Raw genomic sequence first — 26,604 nt, forward strand, 5'->3', positions numbered from 1 at the left:
CATTCATTCATACAATAGAACGTACTCTTACAAAAAATTTTTAATATACGTAATAAAACTTTTTATTGTATGAAGTCGGCATTAAGTTGACGTGTTCTGATCTTCTGATTAGGAATAAGTAGAAGAAAAACTTATTTGACGCGAGATTTTATTTCTATGGGGTAGGTCGGCCAACGTCCAACCCTCCATAAAAAGGACAAAAAAAATTGTCGTAAAAAAAATTCTCATACTTTTTCCTAATCAATACACGATACCAAATATGCCCTTAGACGGATCCCCATTATTTTTGTTACACCTTGTAGATATTTGTTTAACAATGCATACTGTAACAAAAAAACTACCTAGATAAGTAAAGATTATTCCTAATACGCGTAGGTATTGTATTTGAAAAACAACTATTGCCTGCGATGCGCATTTTCCAGGTTTATTTTGGGACCCACCATTATTTTATTACGAGCCCCAACCATTAAAGTTACATTGTCGTTGATGTTTTTTTTCTTGAATAACGTACATAAATTGCACAATGCGTATCATTATACGATCCAGCTTAAACGTGGCGTCAAGCCTGTATTAGTATTGCAATAAGGTGTATAATCGGTTGATTGAAGAGTTGTATGGTGCAAAACACACGACATGGTGCTACGTCGAGATCCGTAGCTTTGTGTGATAAAGCGTTCTGTGACTGAATTTCAATGAATTTGTACAAAAACACGTACTTACATACCTACCTAAAGGCAGCGTAAGACTGGTAGTTGCAGGGTTCTAGGGTTATACTCACTATTAATATATTGGCGACCGTACTCTCCGCGCAGTCACGAACTACATTGCTGACCCAAAAAGAGTTTACTTTATACTGGACAATTACAGCGTAAGTATTGAATAAGCAAATTGCTTGAATCCTAAATGGCTTGGACCCTAAATTACTCGAACCGTAAATGGCTCCACAATTAAAGGCCGTGACCGTACGTCACGGACCTCGTTGCCATATCGCCACGTATGTTTCGTCTTGTAGTCGGAGTCAAGGTTGTGTCAAGATGAGACCGCGGGTGAGACGGACAATGCACGCAATCGCACTTAGCTTTTTTAATTAACTGTCATTGTGAGATTTTGACGGATTGCGACACTTTCGCTGGACGCACAGCGGAGATAACTGTACAGAAGTTTATCTGCTTAGGCTGTGGTTGTGTGGTTGCCCGTGTGATGATGGGGAATTCACTCATAATTCCATTATCTCAGTACAATAACGCTCATCATTTTCTCATCTAATGCTCGAGAGGTCCTACCGCAAAACACGAAAATCTAAATTTCGTTATCTGCCTCTCTATTGCTCGAATTAGCAAGAGTGACAAAGAGGTATAACGCAATTTTGATCTGCGTGTTTCGCGGTAGGTCCTTAGATCTTACACGTTTTGTGGGAATGCTGAGCCGTATGATGTTCGCCGCCGCATTATATTAAGTACTGCCGCGATTATGACGTTCATTTTGTCATTCATTTTATCAAGGAAATTGTCACAATAGTAATTCAGCTGCAGTTCACATACCAACGTCATAACTCGAATATGTATAGTCAAACTATTACACTATGATGTTTTCTGTGCATTTGACAATTCAAGTAGGTACCTAATAGGTACTGTATTAAAATAATCATCGAAAATTTCTTCCACCGTCATCAACATGAAACGATATGTCGGCGTATGACGTTAATTAAAAGTTTTGTTATTTTATTAGCAATAGTAAAATATTGTAAGATTTGTAAGTTAGAGCTAAACTTAGTCTAAACGGCCATGACAATTGGTTTTAATATTGACATCTGTCTGGGGGCGCGGTAGTGCCCCCACCAGGACAAGCCAAGCGAAGCGCAAGGGCACTACTTACCTACCTTTTCTCGAAGCGCTTCGTCGTTTTTTTTTAACCCCCATAGCTTATGATATGAGTGATGTCAATAGTGGACTTATTATTAAACATAGAAAGTTTCAATCACATAGCTCTTATACTTTACATTTTATTGATATCTAAAAAAACCGATTTCGTCACTGACGCCCTCACTCATGAATCTCATGGCCATCAAAACTCTTAGGGTTTTCCTGAAGTCCTAGAGAGCTGAAATTTGGTATATAAGCTAATAATAGTACACAAACAACTAAACAATTCTAAAAATCGGAACTTTTACACCCCAACATAGCAAGGCTATAAATTATAAAATATGTATTTCAGGAGTCCACTAGTAAATCACCTCACACCCTTTAAATTAGGGGATGGAAGATTGTTATAAGCAAGTTACAAAAAGAAGTGACGAAATTCCACCAATAACATTTTCATGTAAAATGTTGCTAAAACGAAACCATAAGGCTCGCGCTGTCAACAAATTATTAGATCTCATGTAGAGCCAAGCTTCTACAAGCTCTACAAGCCTTACCTTCACAAACTCTACACGTTAGTCAAAATATGTAACTTGGACGTTTCGCTACCATCACATGGACGTAAGGTGAAAAATTCACTATTCATTACATTTCCTACAAATAGTTCATGTAACGATACGGCCGAGCCGCATATTTTGACTGAGGTGTAGAGACTGTATAGTTTGTGAAGTTAGGGCTTGTAGAGTTAGAAGCTTGAGTTCTCTGCCTCTGACATGAAAATGTTTTTAGTGGGTTTATTTTACTAAACTGACTAAAATGATTTTACTGAAATAAATGACTTACCTTAATGATTAACTCCCCTAAAACAAACTTAATTTTTTTATGTCGAAATAATCGTACAGAATGCAGAACTTTTTATTTCATTAGGCCGAGTCCTATTAAGCTCAATTTTTTATTCCTATTAAGCAATTTGGCCTGGTCCTTCGAATACTTGGGAAGAGGGCAATGATACAGAATATTATGGGTGGGAATTATATAGGCTAGTCCATACCTAAGGTTTGTTTCTAACATTCTTGCCGCGTGCAGTTTACTTTTTCAATAAGATTTCATTATCTGAACTAAAAAAAAATTAAATGCTTTGTCAGGCCACTGAAGGGGAACCAAGCGCATAAACATGGCATGCTAATAAAACTAATGTTTCAAGTCGTATCTAGTTCATTGCATTATATCTGTTGCAATAAATCGAACGTTTATTGAATAAATGCAAAGGTCATTGACTAGGTGGATACATTATTGTGGATATCATCAAATCTGTCTGTCAAGGTCTCTTGCGAAGCATGGCCTTGGATGAATTTGCAGATAATTGGGTATATATTTAGTGTGATATATTATCTTGGTTTGTGACAAATTATCATTCTGATTTAGTTGTTGTAATACTAGGTAAAGTACATAAGAAAGATTAAATTTAAGGACATATTATGGATTTATTTATCGTATTAATTTATGCCTCCTCCATTGGAATTCGGTTGAACATGTAGATTTTCCTAAGTACGTCAAAATTTGAGAGCAAAACATTAATAGATAATAAATATAAAAGCGACTTCAAAGATAAATATTAGACTAGATATATGTATTATTTGTCAACATACTTTTTTTTTACGATGTCGATGGAAAACAAGCATACGGCCCGCCTGATGGTGAGCAGTCTCCGTAGCCTATGGACGCCTGCAACTCCAGAGGCGTTACATGCGCGTTGCCGACCATAACACTCCGCACCCTCGTTGAGCTCTGGCAACCTTACTCACCGGCAGGAACACAACACTATGAGTAATTGAGTAGGGTGTAGTGTTATTTGGCTGCGGTCTTCTGTAAGGTCGAGGTAGTTCCCCAGTTAGGCTCTACTCTAGATCTGAAATGACATCCGCTCCACTGTACTGTGTCCTACCACACAAAGCGAGATGACATTCGCAGTGCCCATACCTCTCTTTTGGATATAGTTAAAGGACATACCCAGGTTATTACAAGTAACATAATATAGAAAGGCAAGCTAAATTTAGAATTCCAGGCAGGTCATAATTATCCATTATATAGGACGACCCCAGATGTCTATTTCGGTCCTTTCTTACATCAACAAACTTCACTAATGCCAGGCCGAACGGCCTGGCACATTTCCCCATGATGTCATTACAGCCGACAAAAAAAAACACATTAAGTAGGGACTCCTGAACTGAACCCAAATAGGACTTCATTATTTACAGGCCATGACATAGCCAATATAGCATATAGAAAGGCAAGCTAACTTTAGAATTCCAGGCAGGTCATAATTATCCCCAAGGTGTCTATTTCGATCCTTTCTTACATCAACAAACTTCACGAATGCCAGGCCGAATGGTTTGGCACATTTCCGCACGATGTCGTTACAGCCGACAAAAAAAAAACACATTAAGTAGGGACTCCTGAACCCAATTAGGACTTCATTATTTACAGGCCATGACATAGCCAATATAGCATATAGAAAGGCAAGCTAACTTTAGAATTCCAGGCAGGTCATAATTATCCCCAAGGTGTCTATTTCGATCCTTTCTTACATCAACAAACTTCACGAATGCCAGGCCGAATGGTTTGGCACATTTCCGCACGATGTCGTTACAGCCGACAAAAAAAAACACATTAAGTAGGGACTCCTGAACCCAATTAGGACTTCATTATTTACAGGCCATGACATAGCCAATATAGCATATAGAAAGGCAAGCTAACTTTAGAATTCCGGGAAGGTCATAATTATCCCCAAGGTGTCTATTTCGATCCTTTCTTACATCAACAAACTTCACGAATGCCAGGCCGAATGGTTTATCACATTTCCGCACGATGTTACAGCCGACAAAAAAAAACACATTAAGTAGGGACTCTTCAACCCAATTAGGACTTCATTATTTACAGGCCATGACATAGCCAATATAGCATATAGAAAGGCAAGCTAACTTTAGAATTCCGGGAAGGTCATAATTATCCCCAAGGTGTCTATTTCGATCCTTTCTTACATCAACAAACTTCACGAATGCCAGGCCGAATGGTTTATCACATTTCCGCACGTTGTCGTTACAGCCGACAAAAAAAAAACACATTAAGTAGGGACTCCTGAACCCAATTAGGACTTCATTATTTACAGGCCATGACATAGCCAGAATTCCGAGAAGGTCATAATTATCCCCAAGGTGTCTATTTCGATCCTTTCTTACATCAACAAACTTCACGAATGCCAGGCCGAATGGTTTATCACATTTCCGCACGATGTTACAGCCGACAAAAAAAAAACACATTAAGTAAGGACTCTTGAACCCAATTAGGACTTCATTATTTACAGGCCATGACATAGCCAATATAGCATATAGAAAGGCAAGCTAACTTTAGAATTCCGGGAAGGTCATAATTATCCCCAAGGTGTCTATTTCGATCCTTTCTTACATCAACAAACTTCACGAATGCCAGGCCGAATGGTTTATCACATTTCCGCACGATATTACAGCCGACAAAAAAAAACACATTAAGTAGGGACTCTTGAACCCAATTAGGATTTCATTATTTACAGGCCATGACATAGCCAATATAGCATTTTCACATAGCTTGGGTACGGGTGCGGCGACAGCGGTCTCCGCACCAAAGCTATGTGAAAACTACTATAATATAGCTAGTATTGCAACTGGCATACTCCAGTGATACTTATATCCCAGCTAAAATATGGAATATTGAACGTTTAAAGTCGAAACTGTTTAGGTAAGCATACCTACATGATCTTTAACCACGTCATCACCATGTATACGAGTGGTCTTATTATATGCTTACCTATATTTCATTTTAAAAAATCGTGAAAATTAATTTTACCTGATATGATATACGCTTCTTGTCTTTTTCTTACCTTCTTGTCTTTTTTGTCTTCATTACAAACATTCCAACACATATGCTGCATCGGGAGCCAAAGCGAATAATACCAAATACCAACTCACATACACTCAACAATTATAACATTATAAACCTTCCCTCTTTTCTAACTAGAATTTACTTTAAGGCCGCAATTAGACTATCATACAAATGATCATATTTAAGGGATGCCATTTGACAATGATCACATACCTACAAACTTGTTGAAATAGGTGTTACTATATGGACTATCGTTCTTCATATTTAAATGACTTCTAAATCTTTCTACGATAGCCTAATTGCGGTGTTAGTCACAAACGCTGCTATTTTAAATAGAAACATTGCCAATTTCATTATATTTAAGGGAGCCGCGCAAAATTCGCAATGTCACGAGCTGTTGTAAAGCAGTCTGGAATGGCGCCCCTGAACATGTGCCTATATGCAATGGTGTCAATGACCGCCGTTGGCTTGCGAGCGGCTAGGGACCCTCGCCGATATGGGCGGCCGTGCTAATACATATAGGTACAGTCGGTTGCATGATTCGTATATTGACTTTTTCTTATATACTTAAGGAAAATTTAACATACACATAGAACTCGCATAATAAGATTATTTTTAGAGTCAGACCAACCAAGCAGCAATTTTGATAGCCCAAACATCTATGAAATTATGACGATTACTTAACACTTGCACAGCCTGTGCTATCAAAATCGCTGCCAACTTAGCTTGGTCGGGCTCTAATACGATTTTCCGCGTAATAATACGCCATATTACACTGGTCCTTTCAACCTTAACACGCTTTCCCGCTTGAGATGTATTTTTAGCGTTGTCCCTTCATCTTCAGAATCTTTTTAAGATGCAAAGAAAGAAACAAAAATGAATTACGCGCGAGTTTTTTTACCTTTTATATCAATAACTCTACGTGCAAAAGTTCAATATAGAAACTGCAATTTTGTGCTCGCTCCCTCTTTAAGAAAGAAAGAAAGAAAGAAATGACACTTATTCCATAAAGCACACATACACAGGACAAGAATATGAAAGAAATAAGATAGAAAGATAATGATAGGAACTACAAAACAAAAACAACAGATAGAATTATGTACACATTAGAATCCGAAAATTACACACTTGGGTCCAGCAATGTGTTTGCAGTAGGGAAAAGACCCTGTCTCAGCATATTGTTGCTATTCGCAGACGAGGCAAATTGCAACGCTGTTATTCTGCCAAGGCCTTGGGGAGTGACATACAAATATTAATATTGAAAGTTGGTAATGCAGATTCCCATTCCCTATTCCCATCTCTATCCCATTCCTATCCCATCGGTCTTGGTATCATTAGGTTCGTTAAAACTCTGTGCCTTATACTTTATAGTTAATTAAATCGATTTACAAGGTATTAAACCTGTACCCCTAGTGTAAATTTAATGGACATCATAACGTGACGAACGCGTTTGCGTTAAGTCTAATTTTGTATAGGATTTTGAGTTTCCAAATCGTCCCGCTTGGCGCGCTCTTTCTAAATCCAATACAAAATGAGACTAAACGCAAACACGTACGTCACGTTTCGAAATCGAATTTATTTACACTAGGGGTACAGAAGTGTAAACCAGAAACGATATATAGGATCGCGTGATATGATAATATTTAAGTTTGAATAGGTAGGTATATAAAATTACTTTGATTCCGGTTATGTCAGACAATTTAATTTATTTATATATAAGTAGACTTTTATTTTATTACCCGTTTTTCCATTTATTTTAATAGTTTGAATCAAGAAATGGTAAATAGAATTGCCTCGGTATGTACTGACGGACTTTAATTGCTGAGCCATTTAGGTGTCAAATTAATTTTGATATTTTAATAGCAAAGCTATGAAGTGTCTAGTATAAAGTGAGCTCTAAACGTAGGTACGTATTACCTAAACGAAAGCTCGTTATATGAAACAACGAAAGGTGACGTTTGGACGTTATAGTCCATGGAATTGGTACATTTTACCTAACATCAAATGAAGTAGTTCTGTTTTATTTAATATGTTGGTAGTGATGAAATGGTAATAACAAGTCCAAGTTTTCGACCTCGAAAGCCCTTGGGATCATTGTAAAGTACATGAAAATCCATTCAATTTTAGGACTTTTTCATTTTTATTAAAAAAAAAACCATTAAGACCCGGAGTTACGTCAAAAGTCACTAAGCACACTTTCAAGAAGATGAAATTTGCAATTAATGGGAATATAGTCTTAATAGTCTTAGTGAGCCAAATAGTTTCTACGGCTTCTCAAAGGTTTACAAAATTTTGAACTAACTGTAACTGCAAAAAAGGTTGACCAGCAGTTGTGGTTGCAGGGAAGCAGGACTCAAATGCTCAGCTGTTTGCAACTACAGCAATGGTCAATCCTGCGAGAATATGCCAGACCGGAGATATATATGTAATAACCATTCATTGATGATCCACCATCAGATGACGATTTCGACCTGCCTGATCAGGTTGACGAAGAAATGCAACCACATACGCTGGGTGCAAAAGAAGTGCTGTGGATTCAGACGACAAGTGTGGTCCATAAAAGATATACAAGAGATGCGAGTTATAACAAGTTCCCTCACTGTACTATATGTTATACACACAATGATCCGAAGGGCTTTCGAGGTGGAAAACTTGGATTTGTCATTATAATATTTCATCACTAATAACATATATAAAAAACAGAACTACCTACCTCTTTTTTGGCACGATTTCCATGTATTATTAACTAAAGCTGCATTACTGTTGTATGTAAATGAGTGGATGATTTTATTCGTAGAGTTTGCTCGATCCTACAAAGATGGAGGTGTGTTCTCTGTTCCCGCAAAAGTTGGTAAAACAAAACTATACTGGGAGCGGTTTAAGGTGCATCGGAGGTGTGTCGCAATTCAGAGATTTCAGAGCGATTTTTTTACGATCACGGTATCCGAATGAACGGCATAATCGCGGCAAGGTAATGCGGCGGCGAACGTCGCATTCGACAGATACAGGGGCGGCAACAACGACGCCATCAAAACAGTAATGTTTTAGTTGGCGTTCAAACGTCACATTTCGTTTAATATAACGAGAAATTTTATCTAAAGCCTGTCAAATGAATGACAATAATGAATTAGGATGGACTTTCTTTTATTTTTATAACAGTAATAGGATGGTCTAGATAGATCCTGTAAAACAAGTATTTACCATCAGTTTTTCATCGCTGGCAACATTTGACCATAAACAAGATCCAAAGAGCTGCTTCAGTTGAATTTTTTATTGATACTTGTTACTTTGAAAATGAATGGCGCCATACAGTCCATGACTGGAATAAAAACCTAGAGTTTTAAATTAGTTAATAATATTGAAACTAATTGCAGTAGCTTTCATTAAATAGGTACATAGAAAACATAAAGGACGAATTGGACATTCAATTTTTAAAGCGTAAAGCGGTAGACATTTTACAGGTGTCGGTGAAATATCAAAAATACTCTAAATTTTCTCTTAAATGTCCCATGATTGGACGCCTGGACGTAGGAGGCTATACTAGCTATACCTTTGTCACCTTCCCCCGTTAAATTCAGTCCATCAGCAGAATTACCTACTTGTACAATCCGCAGCAGAAGTAGCTACGCGGGTGAGATATCCAAAATGATCTGCACACGATCTTATTTCCCTAACAATAAAGTTGTGCTTAGCTCATTATAAACACCTCGCTCCCTTAGCAACTGCCGACTGTAGTCCTTGCACGGTTACCAGACTTACCAGTCAAACTTGACGATAAATAATCCTTCCGAAACCACTGAGGTCAAGTTTCACGGCACTAGGTCAACTCGGACAGTTGACAAATTAGAGGAGGTCCGCGCCAGGGTCCCAGTCGCAGCACCGTTAACTGTGAGACTTCCGTTGGTTAGGGTCTAGTTTGACGACAATGTTGCTCTACTTTTTAACTGTTTGTGCAATGGTCCAAACAATGATAGATGGGATAACGGGGAAAATTAGGGTAATTGAGAACATAATCTTTTAACTCCTGAAATTGCGAATGATAATTATTACTTTAGCCATCTGTTTACAAACTTTGTCATATAAAATACAAAAAAACCACTGTCACATTTTAACCCAATGATCTCCGGGGTAAAACTGGGGTCACTACTTTAAAAGAAGGCTAAAACTTGCATTCATTACGGAGAAATAGTGATGTTTACCACAATAAAAATAAAAATTACGTTAGTAGGTAGTCAAATTGATATAAATATCAATAAAAAAAAAAGAAAAAAAAAGAGCAAGAAAAGAGCGTACTCCCATCTTAAAGGCCGGCAACGCACTTACAACCCCTCTGGTGTTGCAGGTGTCCATGGGTGGCGGTAATCGCTTACCATCAGGTGATCCATCTGCTCGTTTGCCTCCTCTACCATAAAAAAAAAACAGATGAGGGTGCAAATTTCTTAGCTTAAATCTGGATCCAGACGGGTGTAACGTGTAATGTACTCCATCGTGTAATATAACAGGAATTCTGCGTGTGGACGGCACTCCGAGCATAACATGTAACGTAACGCTTGTGCCGGATCCATCGGCTCGGCTGTCGGTTTTTAGCGCGAACAGAAAGGCGCTCTCAGTGCCGTCCACAACGTTGACGCTATATTATACGTACAGTCAGCATCAATAGTAGCGGATGAAACAACGCACCAAAAATACCTGATATGCCGGATAACTTTTCCAAATATGGATAAATCTCTAAAATGTATGTTCACAAGTATATCTTTTACCGTCTTAATTTGTCATACATATAGAACCATAACATTTTGTTAAGCTGTTCAAGAATGGTAGATACTTTTGACACCTTGTTTGATCCGCTACTTTTGATGCTGACTGTAGGACATACTTTTGATCTACTTCGAGCTGAAACTAAAACAAGTAGAATCTACTAAGTCGGGAAGTTTTAATGTTGTAATATTATTCTAACGGTGCAGCGGTAACAGAGCTTGCATTAACAACAATTACTTTGATCTTCAAAGGTTCAACTCAAGGAGAACTGAGCACAATCTAAATTCCTATTAGGACTGCCATTATATTCCGAGAAATCAGTTATAATAGGTACCTTTTATAGTCTAGTTAGGTATAGGTTTATCCATTTTATGTATAGCTACTTATTTTAATTTTGCTGCAACGTATTACATATTTAATAAAAGGAAAAAAACCGACGTAAATATAGTACTAAATGGTATACAAGCCGAACAGTAAGTAAGAAGTTGTCTGGAATACGACTCGTGGTTTGGCAATTTTTCAATATCGAAATTTTGTGAGATTCGGTTCAAATTCGTCTACCTTTCTTCTCCCCCACAAATACACTGAGATATACTGACAAAAGTACGACGGTATAAATAAAGTACCTAGTCCTGCGGCTGTAGCACGGTTGCCTTTTTTAGGGTTCCGTAGCCAAATGGCAAAAAACGGAACCCTTATAGATTGGTCATGTCCGTCTGTCTGTCCGATTCTGTCACAGCCACTTTTTTCCGAAACTATAAAAGCTATACTGTTCAAACTTGGTAAGTAGATGTATTCTATGAACCGCATTATGATGTTTACACAAAAATAGAAAAAAAAAAAAACAATAAATTTTGGGGGTTCCCCATACTTAGAACTGAAACTCAAAAAATCTTTTTTCATCAAACCCATATGTGTGGGGTATCTATGGATAGGTCTTTAAAAATGATATTGAGGTTTCTAATATCATTTTTTTCTAAACTGAATAGTTTGCGCGAGAGACACTTCCAACGTGGTAAAAAGTGTGTCCCCCCCCCCCCCGTAACTTCTAGAATAACAGAATGAAAAATCTAAAAAAAATGTATGATATACATTGCCATGCAAACTTCCACCGAAAATTGGTTCGAACGAGATCTAGTAAGTAGTTTTTTTTAATACGTCATAAAAATGTAAAAAAAAAATTTTTTTCATCAAACCCATACGTGTGGGGTATCTAGGGATAGGTCTTCAAAAATGATATTTAGGTTTCTAATATCATTTTTTTCTAAACTGAATAGTTTGCGCGAGAGACACTTCCAAAGTGAAAAAATGTGTGTCCCCCCCCCCCCCCTGTAACTTCTAAATTAACAGAATGAAAAATCTAAAAAAAATATATGATATACATTACCATGCAAACTTCCACCGAAAATTGGTTTGAACCAGATCTAGTAAGTAGTTTTTTGAATACGTCATAAATGGTACGGAACCCTTCGTGGGCGAGTCCGACTCGCACTTGGCCGCTTTTTATTACTTGTCACTATGCCTGACACGTTCTAACACGTAAGTAAGTGCGAAAGTGACAAGCATAGTGACAAGTACTAAAAATGCGACCGTGCTACAGCCGCTGGTTCTGACCCGTCCTCATAGATGACTCCTGTCGGCCTAGCCAAGGTGACAATCGCTATCGCTACGACAACGAAACACTGTGTCTCTCTATTACTCTTCCATATTAGTGCGACTTTGACAACTGCGTTTCGATCGCTACGGAGCGTATGCGATTTGCATGTTGGCTACGCGGCCTGATATTTTTAGTATTCAATATGAACCTGCTTTACATTTGTAAAGGACATAACTCCTAAGCATATTTACGGCAACCTTAAAAGGCACAGGTGCTAATTGGTATGTCTCTAGAAAATTGCTGTAAAACACACCCGCTTGGAAACCAGTGGCCATTTCTATTCACTAATGCGGTCGAGTCGTGACTGGATCAGAATGTACGAGTGTAAACACTGCTTCCACAGACCGAAATGTCTATAGACCGGTCACATCGGGACGATAAATTAGACAACACCGTTATTTGTACAAGTCTGGAGCGGTAGTTCATTTCATTTTAACCCCTCAACTCCCACGTTTAGAAGGTTTGGAAGTGTTGAAAGTAGAGGGCTTAACGCCGTATTTGTAACTATACTTGCAAAAAAAAAGTTTGCTCCTGCATATCACCATACGAAGCGCGGCTCGATGATGCACCGGAATAATGTAGATCGTATTTTTACAACCAAGCAAGGAACATTTTGTTCGACTGTTGCCCAACCCATCCCTTGAACAACACTTCTTGAATTCAGACCGAAGCCAAAAATATTATAACTGAATCCCGGGTATACCTACTGTGGTTTGAAGGCGTCTAATGTTGTGTATACCTAGTTAAAGATTAAAATAAATAGGACCAAATGTAATTTCGCTACCATGCTCTTCTTTATAACTCGTCATTTATCAGAAAACATACAGATACCTATCTAAAATGACGGAACGAGAGAATTGTCTTTTGTATAAATACCTAAGGCGAAACTAGAGAGAAACTGGGGGCCTACCGCGAAAACCGAAATTGCGGGGATCCTTCTCTTTTACTCTCACTAAGACGTAATTAGAGCGACAGAGAAAAATGCCCGCAATTGACGATTTTCGCGGTTATAGCCCCGATAAGAAGAGAATAGGCAACTGAAGCTCTCGCAGAGCCTTCTCTAACGCTTAATTAATCTTTGCCGCTATGTTGATACTGAAGATAAGACTTATTCTAACGGTTATTTGTACAATCGAAGCGTGCGGATAATGGGTCAATAGGTACTTAAAATGAATGACCAGTCAAAATCGTATGCGGTCAGAGATGTAATGGTTAGATTACACTGCATGTGGGAGGAAGACAACACAAAACAATCACAACAAACAAACAATGTACAGTCAGCATAACTATTAGCTTATCACCTCTGCATACAAAAATTCAAATGTATGCAAGGGTGCTAAGCATGGTTTTGCTGACTGTAACTACCTAATAGACCTGCTACATATTTCAGGCGGTTGGTAAAGAAATTGCGCGGTGATTTTCTATTAGAAGACTGACTTTTGGACTTAAAACATGTTTGTATAGTTTACTTAACTACTTAATTTTTTTAAATCCAAATCAACTTTATGCAACCAAGCTTTAGTGGACTAGCTGACCATAATAACTTAGTAAGTATGCTGGATTATCGTGATACCTAAGTTTTATTTTATTCGTAGTTTGCTCGGTCCTACAAAGATGGAGGTGTGTTCTCTGTTCCCGCAAAAGTTGGTAAAACATAAACTATACTGGGAGCGGTTTAAGGTGCACCAGAGATGTGACGTAAATTACGTCACGTAATTCGGATATTTCAGAGCGAATTTATTACGATCACAGATCGGTAACCCTAGTGTAAATTTATTCGATGGCGTAACGTGACGTACGCGTTTGCGTTAAGTTTCATTTTGTATGGGATGTTGAATTTCCAAAACGTTCCGCTTGGCGCGCTGTGTCTAAATCCGATACTAAATGAGAATTAACGTAAACGCGTACGTCACGTTTCGAAATCGAATAAATTTACACTAGGATATCTGACCTAAGGCACCGCTTGATTTGCGATGTTCGCGCGCGACGCCATACTTAAACTGTGTATAGTTTTGAAAGAACTGACAAATTAATTTGTCGCATCAGAAGGAACATACCTACATCAGGTATGCTGGTCGAAATTCTGGCAGAGTTGTGTTTTCTTTTTCAACATTTGTTTTTCATGATTAGCTAACTATTGGCTGCCTATTCCTCATAAGTCTTGTGCCGAATGTTATTTCTTATTTCTTTCAAATTAATGTATCTCTCAGTAAAAGTATTTTAATTAACGAGATAAGTAGGTACTTATTAGTTCCTTAACAAAAAGCATTTTTTTTTAATTTGTATGTGTCGAGCAATCTTCATAAGTAATTAAATAAGAAAAGTAAACACGGCAGTAACTTTTATACATTAATATGAATACCTATAGATTACGAGTATATTACTGCCTAGGTTCTTAAGCGATTTTACTTACTCTTAAAAGTTGTGATTTCGTACCAAGGTAAGGTATACGCTAAATAAGATGTCTATGCTGGCCATACATACACACTAGGGTACGCCTGCACAGTTTTACCTGTATAGTTCAACTGCATATGTACAGGTTAAGCTGGTTAGAAAACTACGCAGTTTAATGCCACATAAGGTACATTTTACCTGTGCTGTTGGCAAAACTGCGCAGGCATACCCTAGTGGACTGTGTATGGCAAGCTTTATTTTCTATTTGTATATCTTAGTTTTATTGCTTTCTTTGCCAACATTAGATACTGTATTTAATGTCTAACTACTAGCTAGACCAGTGTAATTATATCGTGGTAATTAAAGGATTAATCCACACCACAGCAGTTTGCTTAAGGTTAAACCAACCCCTTAAAGCTATTTAAATTTATCCTACGTTGAATAAGTAAGTCTATCAAGCTAATCTTCGCGGCCATTACGGGCGCCAATCGTTAATATAGGCAGTAAATCCCAACAGTGTAATTAAGGTACATATGCTATTTTTAGTTGCGATGGGTCTGGGAGTCTTTGGGTTCCTTGTGGCAAAGCCTTGAGGTTTTTTCTACAGTTTGAAATTTAAATCTTAGTTATCATATTTCGTCACTATCATATGGTGCTGTCAGTTACCCGCTTGACCTAATGGGTCTAAATCATTCGGCTTGGTACTAGTACGGACGTCAGCTAGCATCCTTGCATCAGTATCAGTGCTCAGCTAATAGCTTTGCTGACTGTACATCACTCCACTCCCAGATAGATAATCCTAACTCAGGATCGGGGGGCAATCCAACTAATTCCAATGAATAAGGGGGCAACTTATTATGTGTGTTAACACTAGGACGCGGCGTAAAAAAATTGTTTAGCGTTAAAAGCTTGATAACATTTCGAAAAAACTAGAAATATTACTAAATACGAGGGTCATGCCAAAAGAAATTAGATACTCAAAAGTTACCGACTTTATTCTTTATTACAGCTATCTATTTTTTCGAAGTAGTCACCGTGAACACGTATACACTTTTCCATCCGTCTAAACCACTTAGAAAATACCGATGACCACTCTTCTTTAGATACCTCAGAAATTTCATAATTATACGCAGCCAGGGCATCTTCTTTGTTCTCAAATCGCCTTCCTTTTAATTTTTCTTTAATTTTGGGAAATAAGTAAAAATCGCAAGGGGCTAGGTCGGGGGAATATGGCGGGTGGGGCAAGATAGTCACGTTTTTTGAGCTGAAATAGTCAAGTGTTCTAGCAGAAGTGTGAGGGGCAGCGTTGTCATGGTGCCAGAGCAGGTGCTGAGTTCCCGATTTCGGCCGCTTGTCACACCAAGCTGACAGTACTCTGGGGGCACAAACTGTCACATACCATTCAGAGTTGACTGTCCTTTGATCTTCTAGCACTATCGTAGCAATATGTCCCGTCTTGCAGAAAAATGAGGCAATCATTTGTTTTTGTGTACTTCGGGTTCGGCGACATTTTGTTGGCGTCGGCTCATCTTCAAAACACCATACTGTGGACTGCCGCTTTGTTTCGGGGTCGTAGTTATATAGCCATGTTTCGTCACCTGTAAGTATATCATATACATTTTTTTTCTCGCCAGCGTCGAATTTATCTATCATAAATTTGCACCAATCTACGCGGCGGTCTTTTTGCAAATCGGTGAGTTTGTGCGGCACCCATCTTGAACAACGCTTATGAAGGGCCAGATGATAATGAATTATAGTTTGCAATGCTGCTGATCCAATACCCAGCTCACGCTCGAGCTCTGCATATGTAATTCGTCGGTTCGCACGAACATTTTTTTCCACAGCCTGTACGTTTTCTTGAGTGACTGCGGTTGGCGGCCGTCCGGTCTTCGCCTCATCTTCAAAGGTCTCTCGTCCCCTTTTAAATTCAGCAAACCAATTAAAAACAGTTGCACGTGAACAAGCAGACTCGCCAAAAGTTGAAACTAAAAGTTCAAAACACTCTTGAGGTTTTAAACCTTTTTTAAAATCATAATAAATCATAACACGAAAATCACGTCGAGTGAGCTCCATTGTTGCGAAAATTTCCCTCCAAAATTACCCAGAAAAAAAATAATTAAAAAAGGAATCCTAACATTTTCCGAGTGTTCCATATTTGAATTTATTAGCAAATAACCTACCTTTACAATGGTGTATAACTGGCCAGTATCGATCAAATGACCATAGAGTATCTAACTTCTTTTGGCATGACCCTCGTATCTAATTTAAGATGTGGCCTCTAATAACGTTTCTCATCATCCACAGCAATATTTCAGCTATACTATATTTTTTTCCTGTACCTATATTGTTATTTGTGGGTTATTCAAACCTATTTCAAACCACTGACATATATCTAAGAACGGGCCTTACGGGCAATACGAATGGGGCCAGTACAGCGGTGCCGGTGTGAAGCCAATCGTGCAGTCTAACGCCACAACGCGATTGGTTGATGAGATCGCATCACGCGCGCGATCGCAACTAGTTGCGTTAGACTGCACAATTGGCTCGAATTCATGAGTGACACCACTGAACTAGTACCATTATTAAGTGCCCCTAAGGCCTGTCCTTAGTATATGTCAATGTTTTAAACCCATTGACATATATATCTAAGGACGAGCCTTACGCGCACAAAGAATGGCGCTAGTTCAGTGGTGTCACTCTCGAATTCGAGTCAATCGTGCAGTCTAAAGCAACTAGTTGCGACCAATCGCGCGCGTGATGCGAACTCATCAACTAATCGCGTTATGGCGTTAGACTGCACGATTGGCTCGAATTCGTGTGCGTGACACCGCTGTACTGACCCCATTCTTATTGTCCAGTCAAGTGCAAAAATATGGTTGTACACATCTTACTCAAAAATATGTCCCATAGCATGTTATTCCAGTGTAATAAGAGCGTAGTACCATATCGAGGGCTTCATGCTAAAGGGGCGTATAAGCAAGAACCCTACTTTTCAGGAGAGACAAAAAACTGAATAACTTTTGTTACAATGTACCGATTGTTCTACAATTTTGCATAGAGTATTTAAATTACTGTCTGTTTCATGTGGCATGCCTAGTTTCGTTCTACGTATTCTAAAAAGCAGTAATTATGTAGTTACGCCTCTTTACCACGACAGTAATTTCCGACATATAGGTTGAAATTTTTTGAAAAATACTTGAGATTTACGGTCGTATAATTCATTTTTTTTTCTATTCGATAATTTAATCATGAAAGGTGGAAATACTATTAATAATGCGAAATACTTTAATTTTACAGTAATTTAGTCATCATTGTGTATTTTCTTCTATTTTTTCTGATTTTTATACGCCCGTCTGGGCTGACGAATCTATCCTGTAAGTATCCTTTATTTGTGGCCGTATAATAGGGCGCCAAATTATATTTTGACTAAATATTCATAAGTTCATCTAGATTTTACCATTAAAATGATTCCTGATGGTTTTGATAGTGTCACAACTGTCCACGAGATTAAGCAATGTCGACTCGAGCTGGTTACCGATTGGGTAAGTAACTATTTTGAATTGCCACTTTGAGCATTTCAGTGTTTCAATAGCCTCCGTGGTCTAATGGTTAGAGCGGTTGTCTCTCGATTCGGAGGTTCCGGGTTCGAATCCCGGTGGGGACACTGTCAAGCAAAAGTCGCTTTGTGACTTTGTGAGACTATTCCCGGTTTGGCTAGGACATTGCAGGCTGAATCACCTGATTGTCCGAAAAGTAAGATGATTCTGTGCTTCGGAAGGCACGGTGTAAAGTCGTTGGTCCCGGCTGCTATCTATCCGGTGGTGCTCGGCATAAGAGCCATGTCAGAGGCCTTTGGCGACTCAATAACTCTAACACCAGGGTTTTTAAGGTACATCAATCTTACAACCCACACGATAAGAAGAAGTGTTTCAAAAGACAATCACGCCGCTTATTCTGATTTTTGCCTATAATAGCAGTCGTTTAGCCCTTCGGTGGGAGTTAGAGTTAAGACGTGTGGGCTTACTTAAGAAAACTGACTTAACTGAATTCCAATAAGATCATTTTTACTATTTGTGATAGTAGGTAAATGGTAGTCGCTCAAAAGTTGAGTAGTACAAAACGATTTTATAGAAAAGAATTGAAATTGGTAGTAAAGGATGCATGGAAATTGCTAAGACAACACAATGACAGCTTTACTAAAAAAGCAGTCAAGAAACAATCAAACGATTAAATTTAGAGTGCATTAACTAAAACAAAAGGTTAAAGTTAAAACGTATCAAAACTTGTATTCAGACAATAAACATTACTCCTGGTAACAAAATTATAACTATCTTAAACAATAAAATATTAATCAAAACTTCTAAACAAATAAATACGACATCATTTATCATCATTTCATAAAAAGAAACAATATTAAATCTTCTGTACTAATAAACCTAAAAGTAGTTTAGCTAACAACTTCTCATTTACGTCTCCATCAAATTATAACAGAGGAATGTTACACTTAAGAATTACTACCACCCCGACGGAGGACGAGTGGCTACAGACATATGAGGTAATCAGCCCGCAGCGCACGCAGTGGGCCTTAAACAGCTTTGACTCCTTCAAATCTCCAGGAATAGATGGGATCTTCCCTGCGCTTCTTAAATGGGGCGGGAAGCATCTCACTCTGAAGCTGACCATCGTTCTGCGCGCCTGTCTGGCTCACAGGTACGTGCCGAAGCAATGGAGGGAGGTCAAGGTTATCTTCATACCGAAACCAGGTAAAAACGACTACTCGGACCCCAAATTCTTCAGGCCCATCAGCCTGACCTCTTTCATGTTGAAAACATTAGAGAGGTTGTGTGACAGGTACCTTAGAGAGAGGGTGCAAATTCATGTGCCCTTGCATCCAAACCAATATGCCTACAGCCCTGGCAAATCTACAGAATCGGCACTTCACGCAGTAGTAAGTAAAATTGAGGTGGTGGTCAAAAACAGATCCATGTGCTTAGGAACCTTCATAGATATAGAAAGGGCTTTCGACAGGACCAGGTTTAGTAGCATTACAGCAGCACTGGTAAGACATGGCGCGAATGCAGTTATGACAGAATGGATAAACAACATGTTGAGCCAACGAACCATCAAACTCGGGACGGGCGAAACACAGCAGGCATTAATGGCAAAAGGATGCCCCCAAGGAGGAGTCCTATCGCCACTACTATGGAACCTTGTGGTGAATGACCTGATCACCACACTAAACAATAATCACTATTACACAATCGGCTATGCTGACGACATAGTGATACTGACGAGCGGCAATCATGCAGGTACGGTATGCGATGTTACCCGCTCTGCACTAGCCATCGTGGAACGCTGGTGTTTTAACAATGAACTCTCAGACAATCCCAACAAAACTGAGCTGGTTATTTTTTTTTATACTACGTCGGTGGCAAACAACCATACGGCCCGCCTGATGGTAAGCAGTTATGTTCACCAACAAACACTTCCGCCTGTTCGACACTGAACTCCAACTATCTGCGGAAGTAAAGTATTTAGGGGTAATACTTGACAGCAAATTGAATTAGAGCAATCACCTAAACGGCAAAATTGACAAAGCCACAGTCGTAATCTGGCAATGTCGTAGGATAGTGAGTAGAACCTGGGGGCTAACCCCAAAGATAACTCTATGGCTTTACCAGGCAGCCATGCGACCAATAATAAGCTACAGTGCGATAGTTTGGTGGCCACGCACCAAAAAATCCGTAGTTGAAGCTGAACTACAACGAATCCAGAGGTTGGCCTGTATGGTGACCACGGGCTGCATGAGGACAGTACCAACCGCGGCCCTGGAAGCCTTACTGAGCCTGCCGCCGCTGCACCTCTTTATACAACAGGAAGCGCTAGCTACTGCGGTACGTCTCAAAAAATCTAATCTCTGGAGACCACCTAGGACACACCGAGATCCTCTACGAGGAGATAGGTAAGGAACCACTAATAGAAGCAGTGACTGACAGGATACCCAGACAATTCGTCTTCGACAAGAAATATAAGATACAGTTACACGAAGAACCTCGTGAAGGACTCAACCCATGAGAGCTGAGAATCTTCACGGATGGATCAAAGACAAGGTCAGGCACTGGCGCTGGAGTATTCTCAGAGGACCTAAACATACATATCTCAACACCACTAGGACTTGACTAGGTGCCCACAACACAGTCTTCCAGGCAGAATTGGCATCATAATGGCAGCACACGCAATCGCCTCAAGGAAAATATTGGACTACTCCATCCGCATACTCTCTGATAGTTGGCCAGTACTACAAGCTCTGCAAAGTTATACTTTGACCTCAGGGCTAATCTACAAATGCCACAAAGCTCTGTCAGAGGTAAGCACCACCACCAGCTTAACTCTGCAGTGGATCAAGGGACACAGCAACTCGCGAGGGAACGATGCGGCCGACATATTGGGGAGAGGATGTTCGGAACTGAGGGTGGCAGGACCGGAGCCAATTATACCTCTGCCTTATGCCTGGCTCCGGAACATGCTGCCACACAACACCAAGGTAAAACACCAACCGTACTGGTCTAACCTAGGCACGTACAGGCAGGCGAAGGAAGCCCTCCCGACAATCGACCCCGGTTTGTCGAGGAGGCTGAGACAGCTGAAGAGGCCACAGGTCCGGCTTTTGACTGGGTCCATAACCGGCCACGCCCCACTAAACAAACACCTACTAACCCTACGTGTTACAGATAGCCCCCTCTGCAGAGCGTTCTTGGAGGTAGAGGAGACAGCCGCCCACGTCATTCTTGAATGCCCAGGGCAGAGCCATCAGCATCAGAGTGCTCCACTTCATTGTTATTATTCGCACGAGATGCACACCATACTGTAACGCACTATATAGACACTGACTGAGAGACAGGCGGCCCTAGTGCGCTTACCCGCTTGACAGTAAGGGTTAGCAATATGCGGCAATCAAGGACGCTGTCTCCGCGCCCCTTTGGCCCGGCATTATTTGAAGGCCAACGTAATTTTTGTACGGTCGTATGTTCATACGCCTCTTTGCCGCGACGCACTTTGAGGATAGTTGGTAAAAATTTATGGTCGTATGTATGTACGCCTATATAGCGTGACACTATTTGGTGGTTCGCACTGTCACGTGAGAGAAGTATGTATGTACGCCTTTATACTCCGATGAATATCGGGGACGGAATGAAAATATCACTTATACGCCTTCAGTACGGCTTTTTGGAACGACATAAAATTATGACTGTCTGTTATACGCCAAATGATTTTTTAATTATTTAATTAACTAATTGTTATGATAAAATTATGAAAAAAATTGTGCTTACGTATTGTTACAAGACGAATACGATGCCGTTAAAAACGAAAAATGGCATTTTTGCGTATACGCCCCTTTGGCCTGAAGCCCTCGATATGTATGAGACGATTCTATCGATACATATTTTTGCACTTGACTGTCCGTAAGGCCCGGTCTTGGATGTATATGTCAATGTTTAAACCCGGTTGCCCAAATGTTGAATGCCTTGAATGGAAGTAAGTAGGGACTTCATAAAGTAGTTACGACGGGATAGGTACGAAAGTTCGCGGAATGAATGAAATACATATAAAGACTTTACTATTTTTCCTTTTCAATATAATCCCCCTAAACCTACCAAATAATAATTTAACATAGAACCCACGTCCTCAGCACAGAACAGCACTTGCTCAGTTTTTTTGCAAGACAGTCACGAAAGAATGCAACTAAGTTAAGGCTTATAAAACTTAATAGACTAGACAAGCGACGAGTAAATGTTTATAGCAGCATCAAACACGATTTACAACAACGTGGAATAAATAAATTATCTGACGAATGGAGAAAACAAGACATGTTTTTACCTTTACATGTGTCTGTTTAAAGTTTCACGTAAAAAGGCGATTGAAATATTAAAATTACTTACACACAAATAGGAAAGCAGTATATTTTTTTATTACACATGGTATTAACGAGCTTTCACATTTATATAATCCGTGACCACAGCTAGTGTAACCTGGCTGAAACGTCGGATAAAAGGTAAAATAATGAAATTTAATCACGTTAGATCTTAGACCCGTTAGTGACATTAAATATGTATATAATATAAAACGCGAGAGCTTTAAGAGTTATAAAATAAAGTGTCCCAAAATTCCCATACAGTTTTCGTTACTTCCATTTCGTTATCATCATACAAAGTCTATGAAAAATGGTAGCGGAATGGAAATAAAAACTTTGGGACTCTTTTTAGGGCTCCGTACCCAAAGGGTAAAACGGGACCCTATTACTAAGACTTCTCTGTCCGTCCGTCTGTCTGTCTGTCCGTCTGTCACCAGGCTGTATCTCATGAACCGTGATAGTAAGACAGTTGAAATTGTCATAGATGATGTATTTCTGTTTCTTCTGTTTGAAATAGAATAAATTAAATATTTAAGGGGGCTCCCATACAACAAACGTGATTTTTATGCCGTTTTTATAGATAACGGTAGGGAACCTTTCGTGCTCGAGTCCGACTCGCTCATAGCCGGTTCTTTTTCTACTGTCAGGATGAAAGACCTCGTGATTCTGAGAAAAGAGATAAAATAAAAAAGTATAGTGTAAAATTTGAAATAAAAGGCCTACCTACCTATACCTAATGTAAGTTTTCCATTGTTTACAGTTTCCAGTGCCTGCGGCCGCGCGCAGAGCAACGACCCATGCGGGTGACACTGACGATGAAAACGACGTCACGTAAGGCAAAAAAATCCCTTCATTTTTCACCAATTAAAATTTTCCCGTAGTTTCGTGGGGCCTTCTTACTTATGTGAGTAAGTAATCCATTATTATTGTACTGTTCGTCCTCATGTTTTCAGAAATCGAGAGCAGCCTGTACCGGGCACGTTACCACCAAACGCCGAATTGTCAAAACCCGCCCGCGGCTTGCTGGTGCGTCTCCTCGATCGTGACCCTCGAGTTCGCATGAAGAGCTTGAGACAGCTGGAGCAGTCCGCATTCTTCATGGGGTACAAGTTCGACCACGTGAAGGCTATGAAGGTAAAGGCAATAGTTTCAATACTTATGTTTATGTATCCCAATTTCCCAATACATAAGTATTGAAACTGTTGCGCTAGAATTTGAGAAGGTATTTGAGATTTTTTCGTGTTCTTAAGATGCAGTTGGTTCAGCCAGCAGAGTTTTTGAAAAAGTGCGCATTTTTAGATCACATTATTACTGTTGCCAAAAAATATGCTATACATTCGGAGAAGGACCTGACCTCACGGCGCCTTAAGAGCAATTCCTAGCTGAGCAACTTTTCAAATCTCGAATTTTTGAAGCTATGTTTCTGTCGCGCTGCGGTGGGCGGGAGCGGGAGCTATCTAAGTGTGAGTGCGCGCACACAGATGCGAGACGTGAGCGCTCACTCATTGCGCGCCGTTCCGTTGACATTGCCGGCGAGCCGGCTGGAATTCATCCTGCGCTGCCCGATGCAAGTTGTTTTTGATGTTAGCACATAATATTGTTTTTAATTATTATATTATACTGTATCTATTAATTACTATTTAGATAAAAACTGCAAAAAAGAATGATGTCCTTGCTTCGGTCGTCGTACCTATCCGTGACAATAAGTTGGGTGTGATCATGGTGTGTTGTGAAATTTTGTAAGTAGGTATGGTTAACCTACAATCTAAATAGTAGTAGTAGTACGATGGGGCTAAACTTGTGCCGTCTTATTGAAGAACGTATCGCAATGACAATCTGGGTAAGGTATGTTGGGTTAATGCCGGACAATTTTGGGACCAAAAGAGAACTCGCAAATTTTATTTTCTAGATCGTGTCAGATTCTTGAAGTACGGAGCAAATCGTTAAATAATAACCGTAGATTCGGCCTGAATTTTGGTAATCTTCAATATATAAGGGTTTTAGTTTTGTACATGTGTAAAGATGAGACATACTTTTTTTAGGGTAACGAGTGTTTTGCCATCAAGGGATAACATCGGATGGTGAATAAAAGTTGCTTTTAATGGAAAGAGAATAAGGTATCACAAAGAAATAGGTCCGGTGTTTAGCCTTCTCCTACGTATATACATTGCAGCCAACAATACAAACTTAAAAGTTGTCATCGAAGGTTCTATTTTTCGTTTTTTTGTATCCGATCTTAACCCTGATACAAAAATTGGGTAAAATTGGGGCTCTCAAACTTTGATACTTTTGTCATAAGGCAATTTGATAAGTAAACAATGTGCTAACAATTGCGATTTTGACGGTAAAATATTGCAATTATATATATAGTTGATATACAATCTTTTTTTGGATAAAATGTAAGGATCATATGCAAAAAGCAAAGTCAATATATAGGAAAAGAGAGCCCTCTTGAAGCATTTTAAGGAAACTAATTTCGAAAAGCTATCTCTATTTTGTATCCGAAACTAACTATATGCGTGCGTTCACATCTACATATGCATCCGTATGTGTAGGTACTTTCGTACTACATAATATTAGGTCTACTTCGGCGGTGTACATGTTATTTTTTGTTTGATTTCTTGTAACATTCATAGTTGTTCTGTTTACAAGATATTAAACAAAATACTAACTTGTAAGCCGCCCAAGTAGATCTAATATTATGTAGAAAAGTTTTAAAAAGAATGGAATAAAAAAAAAAACATACTTTATAGTAATGCAAGAATATGTTTATTGCTTTCAATTTTGTATACAAGATAGTAATAGACTAGGTGTTGTAAGTACTTCAGCTTCTGATTTTGTTTGGAATTGATCTTTTTTTTTTACCTATGTTCATCTTTGTGTACAAAGCTGCATTAGCTTCGTCTTCTGTGACTTGTGTCTCAGTCTGACCTAGAACTCTTTCATGTGCTCATAACTGACTTGCCTAGTTCTCAACTGAGCGTTTCTTCTTTGACTTTAATATCCAACTGGACGTGAATTCAAGATATTCCGGAGGTAAAGTAAGGACAGGTATAGTGTATGTTAGGATAATTCCTGGTAATTTCGTCTCGCTCTCTAGCTCCGTAAACAATTTGCTCCAGATATTCTTTAAAATAAACACATGAGTAATGATGTCGTTATTCGGTTTCTTCTTGTACTAATGAATTTCAGGCATAGGGTGTATGTCTTGTCTACACAAGTTCTTCCATAGATGCACTCTATCTCGTCTTACTTCGAGAATCAGATTGCACAAACCTATCAGAGTTTCATCGGACATGCTTGTCGTAAACAAAATTAAAATAATCACCGCTTGTTTTCATCTGATGATGATGATGGTATTTTCTTCTTATCTTCGAAAATATCTAAACCTCTCTGCATTGTCTTGGACACTGTAAAATTGTTAAACCTCCAGGTTTTGTAACGTTGGAACTATTGGGTTTATAATTTCTCTATTTAAATATGACTCGTGTTTAATGCTTGCTCCGACTTTACTATGCTCTGCAATTTAAAATTAATAGAGGAATAATAAGTGCATATCAATCATATCTGTTAAAATTTTTTTTAACAGTAAACAACAGTTGCTAGGTAACAACATTATGAATAAAGATAAGTCTTGCTCTTGACATACGAGGTATATGTAACCTTCTTAATGTTGTATTCATGCCTTTATATTTTATCAATCTTATAGTGATATCTGGTGATGTAGTTTGCATAATCGGAAGTCAGCTTTACGCAAAAGTATGCTATCGGATCCCATTAATAGAAGTCGCCGCCATCTTTACTAATGTTAACTACATTTCTAAGTGTCGCCCCCCTGATCGTATGTAACTATTACTTAATTCCTTTTTGAACGTTGAAAAAAAATGTAAACTATTGAAACTGAATTACTGAATTTAGGTCCTGTATTTTTAATCATTTCCATATAGTATTTAAATATTCATTTTATTGCGAAAAATTGCTTATTTGCTATCTATTTTACTAGATTTTGTTATAAAATTCAACATGTCTAATCATCCCTATACAATACAAATAATACACCTCAATGAAAGAAAACAATACAAAGAAAACAGAAACATAAAACATAA

The 26,604-nt window shown here is 38.9% G+C and overlaps 1 protein-coding gene across 2 annotated transcripts in view; it reads left to right on the top strand.

Moving 5' to 3' along the window:
- The window catches only part of LOC133524337 (serine/threonine-protein kinase S6KL), a 114,595-nt gene that overhangs the window by 83,656 nt on the left and 4,335 nt on the right, over positions 1-26,604 (top strand). For both annotated transcript variants that reach the window (XM_061860301.1, XM_061860302.1), the window contains exons 8-9: positions 23,259-23,329; positions 23,452-23,632. In XM_061860301.1, coding sequence (XP_061716285.1) covers positions 23,259-23,329; positions 23,452-23,632 — 252 coding nt within the window. The remainder of the gene's footprint in view (positions 1-23,258; positions 23,330-23,451; positions 23,633-26,604) is intronic.

This window comes from Cydia pomonella, chromosome 13, assembly GCF_033807575.1.
Source record: "Cydia pomonella isolate Wapato2018A chromosome 13, ilCydPomo1, whole genome shotgun sequence".
Classification (NCBI taxonomy): Eukaryota; Metazoa; Arthropoda; class Insecta; order Lepidoptera; family Tortricidae; genus Cydia; species Cydia pomonella.